Below are 9451 nucleotides of genomic sequence, written 5' to 3' on the forward strand. Positions count from 1 at the left end.
TGGCTATGCTCCATTTCATGTTGTTTATGACGAAAAGCCTTTAGCACATTTACAACTAACTAAACTAGTATCGGTAGGCCACACCTGTTTTCAAAAGCCTGCACTATTACGTGTCCCATCTGGCACGTTTGGTGCCTCAAGGAGACGAGATTGTGATGCAGGCTTGTGCTTGGTGGCAAAACAACCCATACAGTTTCAGGTTTCCCTCAGACACGCCTTTCAGGATGAGCGTTTATTTACTGTCAAGAGCTGGAAACTAGGTGACTCCTAAAAATATCATGCTCTGCTTTTTTCTTATCTCAGTCCTGTTTCAAATGTCATAATACTTAAAATCATTTCCTTATTATTTTGATTGACTCTAACAGCTGTATATATCTGATATTACTGAACCAGTATTTTCAGTGTCAATTGCATCACCTGTACTTTTAAGAAGATACCATAAAAATCATATATAAGTCTTCAGATACCTTTGAATTTCTCAAAAAACATGTTATTAACCAAACCATATAATTTTGTTATAAATTTTGGATAACCTTCCATTTCTATTCTATTGTTTCTAATGTAAGTATTCTGCAGGATTTACACTGGTATCGAAAAGCCTAAAGTATTTCAGGGAAATGACGTTAGCGCTCTCTGTCTGCTGGGCACTGACCTGTGAGGCCATATCTCCTCTCAATCTTTTCCCCCACATCCGGCTTAATGGCCTCCCTGTCCAGGTCTTTCCTGAACCAGCCCAGCTCCTTGCGCCTCCGGGCCAGACCACGGCGCTGGGGCAAATCGGCAAAGCCAAAATGGAAGGCACTAGTGCCAGGAACCATTTCGGTCAGGGTGACAGCCAGAGCTTCACAGAAAGAGCATGAGTTAGAACCAGGACATACTGTACACATGCATGCACACACAACACACAACATACACACACACACACACACACACACACACACACACACGTACACACACATGAACACATACTTGCGCATTTCTCATGCACGCGCATGCATACACAGACAACCATATACATACAAAGAAATACATCTGCATTCTTTGACTCCTCCTACACACACCTGCTCACCTCTTGCCTCCTTCCCACACTCCTCCAGGCCCACCTTCTCCCCTAAGGGATATATGGGCACCAGATCCACAGCACCCATGCAGGGGTGGTCCCCCACATGGCCCCGCATGTCAATGAGCTGACAGGCCTGTTGGCATGCCGATAGCACAGCCTCCCCTGAAACAACCAAGACCAAAAAATGCATAACTCACTAGAAGTACCTGGAAGCAGACTTGTCTACTGAATGTGTCTGACCCCAGCTCCTCAAAAGTGCATGCTGGGACACCCGAGAGGCTTGGTCAAAAAAGTCAATGAAGAGCTCAGGATGATTACATTAGCAATAGCAATTTACACAGCAAACATTTTATACACAATCCACTGACACACCGGTACTTCTGGATATGCACTGAAATATTTATACCATGCGCCTTGTTCAAAGGTGCAAATGTTACCCACTTAGGAAGTTATAAGCCCAATTCTCTCACCATTGAATTAGATTGCTGCACAATAGCCAGTTCCAACATTCAACATCTAAACATGAGTCAGCTGACTTTGCATTTGATCTGCAGTACTCCTCACACAGGTATAGACAAGAGCTGGAATGATTCCAAGTGGGAGGAAAAGATAGTCATAAAAAACAAGCATGCTTGGTGACTCACTGATTCCATCAATGCTGGCTGCAATGGTGATGACTGAACGGTTGTAGTCGTGGTCACTGAAGATGTTGAGAACAGTGGTCCCCTCTCGCTGCCCTCCTGACATCCAACCAAACAGACAAAGGCTAACATAAGGAGGGGCCGAGCGTGCCCAGTATCAACAGATTGCAAATTGTTCTAAAATAAAACACAAAGATGTCTGCAACAGAGGCCCAAGCCCCCCTTTCCTGCTTGATAAACCTTACCTCTGCTGTTGAAAATGGCCGCTCGTGCCACCTTCTCCACAATGTCTTTGCTTCGAGCCTCGGAGATGTTAAGCAAACAGGCGACAAGGCGCTGTCCTACAGCACCAGGGGACATCTTCCTGTGAAATATATCCCAGTCACTCACATAGTCAAATTGTACAAATGCAGCCTCTGTTCAATGAACAGTCCGTTCACTAACATATAGAAGTGATCTTTCTAAACCAGGGTATCCAGCTTCAAATTATCTTGGAGTTCATTCCATAAATAAGAAGCACAACTGCCAAATGTGGTTTTACCCTATTTAGAGTAGAGTGGGAACTTCCAGAAGTAATTTACCTTGGGGGTGTGTCTGACAGTCACTACTCTGGGCTTGTTATCCAAATCTGCATATATTGCTACCAGACACTGAATCCTGGCGAACTGCTACCACACTAATTACAAGTTTGAACGACTTGCAGACAAAACTCAGTCTGTGGTCTAAAATACAGCTGCGACCTCTGTAAACCAACAATGATTTTGCAATATTCTGCATATTCACTGTTTAGTCAATATTAGGGTTGAAGCCATATCTACGTCATAAATGCTATCTGCATACACCACAGAATTCACTGTAAGTATTGGGATATGGCAATATTGATTTTAATGCAGCTTTATGATTATTCGTTTTTGTTTATTTTATGCTCCCCGCCCCTTCAAGTCTTTCAAGTGATGCTGGGGTCCATGTTGATTTTGCAAATGTTGCAATAAAATGTTAAACCTTCTTTCGTATTACTTGGATGTTGAAATGTAGCCTATCTGCTGTATGTGAAGACAGCAGCTGCCACATATAACATGCTTCGCACATTTATTTTTGTATCGCAGCTTCACTTCATTCGGCAGATGTATGGCTAACAGTGTTTTGTTTAAAAAATATATATATTTTACTTTTACGAAATCTGAGGTAAAACAACGGTACAAAGTCCAGAGACAGCCAACTGGTCTTGTTTTCCAACCGCAAATTTAAGAAAAATCTCTTGTCAGAAGAAAAAACCTAACAGTGTGCAACGCATGCAGAACAGAATATTTAACTTGCAGACGTCGTTAATGAACTTGCGAGTTATACAGTACACCGTTATTTTAAAAAAACTGTCTTACTTGTGTTCTTATTCGGTAAAACCAGCAGCAAACACGAAAAGAGCTGTTCTTGCTTCAACTCGTGTGGCAACCACTGCGCATGCGCGCATGATAGTTAATCAGCGCCACAGGTGGATGTGCAGAACACAGCCTATTTTGTTCATAGAGATCAGTTTTATATACTGATAAAATGTTGGTCGTTGAAAGACACTCATGAACAAATATCCAGTTACATTTAATATTGTGGACCTTAAGGATGGACAGTGGAAAACTAAATTAATGCAACGGCTGAACGATGAAAAAGTAACGGGGTTATTTGTCATTTTGAACAGCAGATGTCACTGTTGCTCGGTTTATGTCCAAGGGAAGGGAGTACTGCTTCAGTATGGATGGTTTACCGACATTACAAGTAATCCCTTTCTGGCGCCCATGTCAAGGATCCGAGCCATAGCTGCTGGTCTTTCCCTAATAGCCGTGACAAGGAGCATGAGCGCCGCAGCTGGATCTTCCGAAAGTCCGGGGCTGTGCCTAGCCGGGAGCCCTCCTCGCTTGCTTCGACTAGCTGATGTCCCCGGGTACGAGGCGCACCGACTGAACGACATGCTGCTACTGAGTCCGGCTGGAGCCGATACCCTGTGCGGCTCTCATACAGAGGCCGCCGAGGATGGGAGTGAGCACGTAGTGTTTTTCCCCGGAGACATCCAGGTTAGAGACGCATGAATTGGAGTATCCCATTGTCAGCAAGGATCGTCCCGTCTGTAATGATGGCTTTTCAAGATACTAGCAAGCTACTTATAGAGAAAAATGGCTAGCTAGCTGGCTTGCTAACGGCTGCGTCTATTATTATGCAGCAGCACATAGCTCTAGTCGGCTAATTTGCGTAAATTATATTGTTAGCCGGCCCTCCGCCTGACTAGAAGCCATGCATTTAACATTTATTTGAATAATTTGTCGAGTCTCTTAGTTGTTTATCATCTTTTTATTTATTTAGCCAGTTGTATGACATTCCGTGATAACTAGCAGGTTAGCAATAGTCATTGACGTTTTAAAAATTCATAGCTGCTCAAATTGTGATTTGACGTAGGCTACTCACCTGTAGGGTTTGAGTTTACAGTATTTGACTACATGTGGTTCATGTAATATTCGATCACGTAATGACGTGTCTAGGCTACCTCTTTGAAAGGAGCGTTAGTTGTATTTAGCTGACAATATATAAACACAACTAACCGCTGCTAGCTTATTTTGATCATGCTCAGGTCATAACACCACCTTGTTTGTAGCACGGTTGGTAGCATTGTCCATTTTGAACGTCACTCGCAATTATGAAGTAATCGGTCAATTAAAATGTACTGAGAACACTAGCAGTGGGACGAAAGATTCCATTACTGTCGCGATCTTTCATTTTAAAAAGTCCTATGAAGTCGCCATCTGTTTGTAAAAAGTTAAAAGCACAGGGATATAAACAAAGGAATTATCGTTACGTGCAGGAACCTGTCAGGTCTTAACTGCTTGCTTATCCCTTGAACGCGGAGGATGGTGATTATCACTATTCTTGGGCTACTGGGAATTATATTTAGGGCAGACAACGTTGGGTTTATCGATGGACGCGTGCAAACACAACTGAAGGAGTTTTTCCATTAGACAGGTCTGGGCGGGGGGCGGGGCATGATGGTCAGGATGTTAGTATTCCCAGAGGGTTTGGATATTCCCAGGGGATGTTAGTATTTCTGGGGTGCTGTGAGTGCGTGGGGCCTTGTGGTGGCCCCTGACCCAAGATCTAATGAATGGACACATTGTCTCTAATCCCAGCCCTGAAAATTGGGGACACATCACTGAATACCAAAAGGATCCGCTTGCAGGGCTCTCTATGTCTGTTCCCTGCATAGCCAGAGAAAGTGAATAACTATAGTATCCCATTACGACTGTATCTTTGCTTACTTTGGGATCTTTGCAGTTTTCATTGTATGGCATACTGCTGCTGTTGTTGCATTGTTTTCAGATTTGTTTTGCTTTATGCAAGCAATTCAAATGCATGTCAGTTAAGTGCATAAAGCTATTGGATTTAAAAGTCTTCCCTGGTCTTGTCAGTGCCCTGTACACTTGCATATGTTTCTACATTTATGTGTGTACCTGCACTGTCAGAAAGATATACAGTGGCATAAATATGCGCTCAGCAAGTACCCAGCTGAGAGTACATTCAATTATGCTGCTTCTCGCCTGGGAAGCGTGAAATGTAGAGTTTGGAGTATGTTACAGCTGTTATTATAACACAAATAGTACAGTTTCTTGTCATGCAAATACATTGTAATAGTTTTGTATGTTTTTTGAATTGACAGCATACACTTAGACTTAAATTAAGTGTCAGGTAAAAAAAAGTTGTTGTTCAAACAATTTTAATTGAATTCAACCCCTTCTCTCTCTCTCTCTCTCTCTCTCTCTGCCCCTATCTCCCTCCCTCCCTACCTGTAGAACTTCCAGCAGGAGATGGTGCTGCAGCCAGAGGGGGCTCAGTATCAGAGCTGGAGCCTGGAGAGGGTGGCGCTGATACTGGGCCGCCGCTTCCCTGGCCGCTACGTGTGGGTGGTTCGGGCGTCCAGCATGTACCTGCACAAATTCAGCTGCTACCACAACTTCGTGGAGAGCAACCTGTTCGGGGCACCCGAGCACTCGCCCGACTACGGGGCCCTCCGCCACCTGAGGGCGCTGCTGAGCCACGGCATGGAGCGGGCCGGCCTGCTGGCCCCCGGGGCCTCCCCCTTCCCCCCGCCGGCCTTCTCTCTGGCGCTGGTGGCCTTCAGCAAGGGCTGCGTGGTCCTGAACCAGATGGTGTACGAGCTGGCGGGGGCCAGGGCTGACCCCCAGCTGGCGCCCTTCCTGGGCAGCGTGACAGACATGTACTGGCTGGACGGCGGGCACCCAGGGGGCAGCGAGACCTGGGTGACGGACCGGCGGGCCCTGCAGGAGCTGGCGGCCGGCGGGATGGCTCTCCACGCCCACGTCACGCCCTATGAGGTGCGCGACCCCATGCGGGCCTGGGTGGGCCGCGAGCACCGGCGTTTCGTACGGACCCTGGAGGAGCTGGGGGCGCGCCTCACGAGCACCCTGCACTTTGAGGACGAGCCCCCCTCCATCGACAACCACTTCAGGGTCATCCAGACCTTCTGACCAGAGAGAGCTTGCCGGTTCTCAAGTCCCGTCTCTGGAGGGTTAATATCGGATCGCTGCTCTCGTGGGTCTGGTTTTAGGTCTGGGGCAGAGTCTAATTACATGTTATATACAAGAGGAGGAGCTTGATTGACAGGCCATGCATGAGAATCAGGTGCAGCTCAATTTTGTTTAAAAAAAAAAGAAAAAAATCAGCCCACTCCTACCTAGCCTGTCGAGGCAAGCAAAATCAGGCAACTTTCAGAAGACAACTTGTGCAGCGTGTAGCGCCTTAAAAATCAGTTGCTGTTCTTTGTCCTTTGCTCATATCTCAGTTTCACTTTTGGCACCACTGGGCTTCCGTATGCAATCACCCAGGAAGAGAAGTATTGTGAATAACCTGTTGGAGATGGATTCCATAGGGGGCTGTTCCTGCCGTCCTCCGCAGGCCAGATGGCAGCTCAGCCACCTGATCCTTCAGTCAGAACCATGCCACCATGTCATCAAAGGAGCCCTGCGACAGATATGCAAACATACATACACGCAAGTACAGACACGCACACGCTCGTATATTTACATAATGCACGCATATTGCATTAACACACACAGCCATGTTCTCCATGATTACCATTTGCATAGCTGACACTCTTATCAAGGGGGCCCTCACCTTGACAAGCATGGCTTATCATTTACGCATCTGTTCACCGGGCCGGATATTTACATGAAGGGTTCAGGTGAAGCGCCTTGTTTAAGGTGTACAGCAAGGGTGACTCACCTGTCCTCCCCGGAGTCCTGGCCTCCACGCCACCCTGCCCTCCGCCATGTTTAGGTCCCGCCCGTAGCACGGCAGTGTCCAGGTCTAAAACGTCAAGACTGAATCTCCTTATAGCACTTTAAGTTCAGATTTTTCTTAAATTGTATTTATTCATTATTTTTGTTAATTGCATTGTGTTTTGCTCTTCATTCGGAAGGCCCGGCACAGTGGCCCGTCCCGTCTTTTACACTGCTTCCGTCCATTTGAGAGGGTGCCTGCCGCCATCACGCCATGCACTGAAGCTTAGGCGCTCGGGCCCCGCCTCTTTGCATTCCGCCGTCCCGACGACTGAGCTGCGCAGTTGCCCGACTGCGCAGAGGACTGCAATGCCACACTGCCCCACTTATGCCCCCGATGGCCAGTGGGAGTCACTGTTGCACACGGATGTGGAGAACATGCTCTTAACTGCAGCTTCCCTCCCTGGGCTGGTGACAGTGTCTCTGCAGAAATGTGGCCACAGTTAGCCCTGGTATGGTTAGCATTCAGTTCTGGACCATGGGGAACATTGTTATACAGAGGACTAGTGCATTAAAGTGAATGTACCCCATGGAAAGCCTATGTACATCTTTATACTGATTGGAAACCATATCTGCTCTGTTTGGAATTGATATCCACATTCTTTTTTACCTTAGTGTAGCAAGGTAAAGAGATAATTTCAAAAGTGATTTTCTCTTATGCATTTGTATTCCTTTTTGTGTTTGAGGTTAAGCACAAAGCTGTAAAACAAAAGTGTTGTATAGAGGAAGTGGACTGTGCACAAGGTCCCTAATTGCTCAGTTAGAGGAGAGGTATATGCATTGAATGTAATTTGTTGCTTCATGTCCATTCCTTTATTGAGACTGAAAATGCTGTTCTAGACTGTTCAAAAATTGCATTTAAAACCTCCCTGAAAAGGTCTTAAAGCATTGCATAGCCAGGCTTTTAGTGGTCTAACCATTTTATTGGAAAAGCTTTAAGAGGATTTCTGTTTTCTTAGTGGTATTTTTTGTAAGCATTGTTGTATATATATATATATATATATATAATATATATATGCTTTTTGTTAAAGGCTTGAATGCAGTTTTTTTGTTATTTATTCTTCTGAGGGGTTTAAAGTTGGGCAAACCTGAATTGTGGGTTGATAAATGTAGTAAAAGCAGTAATAAAGGATGTAAGTGAATGTAATGAGCTTAAAACGGTCAATGTTCAAGCCATAAGCAGTCTTGATAAATAAAACATCCTAGTTGTCAAGTGTGACCAGCAACAAAACAAAAAAAAAAAAAGATTCTCTGCAGTGTGAGCAGGCTGTGGGGTCTGCAGTAATAACACTATTAAACAGCTCTCACACATGCACTGCTAAACGCAGAAAAAGATACCCTTTGCTTCCTCTTCCCGTTTTGAGACTAGATTGGTGCATTGGTGCAGAAACTGAACCCGCAAAACACTTAATGAAATAAAAGCTAATCTTAGTCCAAGTGTGGCATCCGTTTTACTCAAACTGAACTTTGAGACTAAAGAATAACTTACACAAATGTGTCTTCCAAATTGAGGATCCTTTACTGTCCAACAAAATTATTTATTTCTATTTTCAGGTGTCTGTGAAAAATGTTTCTGTGAACTTGAATGGTGTGCCTGACCGCTCTAATCCTGGTCTGTTAAAAGCCTTGCGTGTCTCACCTGTGGGTCACATGGAAGCTCCGCCCCCTCCAGAAGTAATGCGATCCGTCTCCATATTCACAGCAAAGGACAAAGGGCCACAGGTTTACTGTACTGAAAGCAGGGTTTTACCAAGGAAGGCCACTTCTGGGGAATGACATCATTCGCGGTGCGCTGGGGGCAGGTGAGGCATAATGGAGGCGTGGTGGTGTGTGTGGGGGGGAGGGGCTGCATTCCTAAGCGGTGAGGTTATGCAGTGAGTCAGCTGGGCCCAGGTTTAATAGCATGTACCAGTTTCTCACCGCATCGCCAAAGGGAACCGAGCGCTGATCTGTGGGCCGTGTGCTAAGAGGGCGGACGTGCGTCAATTCAGCTCTTATATTGAACCCAATGTTTGGGAAACATTTTTAGAATGTGTGCCAGATTACCAAAAAAATTAATTCAGGTGGACAAATGCTGCAGGCCAGCATACGCATACACACCAATGAGAATCCTAGACGACTATAGCTGAACTCCGTAAAAGCCACCCAAGGGCCAGCACATGTCCCCGAGAGGAAGTGGGCAGGTGGAAATGACTTGTGAAAATGACTGTTTTGAGAGATGAGTTTACCATGGTGTGCAACCTCCCAGCTGTTGCTCACTTCCTGCCTCTCCTTCCAGGCAGGTTCACACTTCGCAATGGGCTGGTGGGTGGGGGGTCCTTACCGCATGTACTAAAATCCAAAGGAGTACCTTTAATGAGGGCTCCAGGGCTGCGTGTACTCAGATATCACGCACTATCAAGCCTTTTTTAATG

At 45.6% G+C, this 9451-nt stretch overlaps 2 protein-coding genes across 5 annotated transcripts in view; one reads left to right on the forward strand and one right to left on the reverse strand.

Moving 5' to 3' along the window:
- ftcdnl1 (formiminotransferase cyclodeaminase N-terminal like 1) overlaps positions 1-3213 on the reverse strand; it is a 58225-nt gene extending 55012 nt beyond the window's left edge. For 3 of the 4 annotated variants that reach the window (XM_064311597.1, XM_064311594.1, XM_064311596.1), the window contains exons 1-5: positions 3084-3213; positions 1950-2068; positions 1708-1803; positions 1070-1225; positions 653-841 (exon numbers count right to left, since the gene is read on the reverse strand). In XM_064311597.1, coding sequence (XP_064167667.1) covers positions 653-841; positions 1070-1225; positions 1708-1803; positions 1950-2064 — 556 coding nt within the window. In that variant the 5' untranslated portion in view covers positions 2065-2068; positions 3084-3213. Of the gene's footprint in view, positions 1-652; positions 842-1069; positions 1226-1707; positions 1804-1949; positions 2069-2285; positions 2471-3083 lie in introns of those variants that run through there. The other variant, XM_064311595.1, reaches the window with a different exon arrangement.
- Positions 3214-3275: 62 nt separating this feature from the next.
- Positions 3276-8468, forward strand: c15h2orf69 (chromosome 15 C2orf69 homolog). The gene is made up of 2 exons (XM_064311593.1): positions 3276-3767; positions 5532-8468. The coding sequence occupies exons 1-2, from the start codon at positions 3276-3278 to the stop codon at positions 6225-6227; spliced, it is 1188 nt and encodes a 395-aa protein (XP_064167663.1). The 3' UTR covers positions 6228-8468.
- Positions 8469-9451: the final 983 nt, after the last annotated feature.

The sequence above is a fragment of the Anguilla rostrata genome, chromosome 15 (assembly GCF_018555375.3).
Source record: "Anguilla rostrata isolate EN2019 chromosome 15, ASM1855537v3, whole genome shotgun sequence".
Lineage (NCBI taxonomy): Eukaryota > Metazoa > Chordata > Actinopteri > Anguilliformes > Anguillidae > Anguilla > Anguilla rostrata.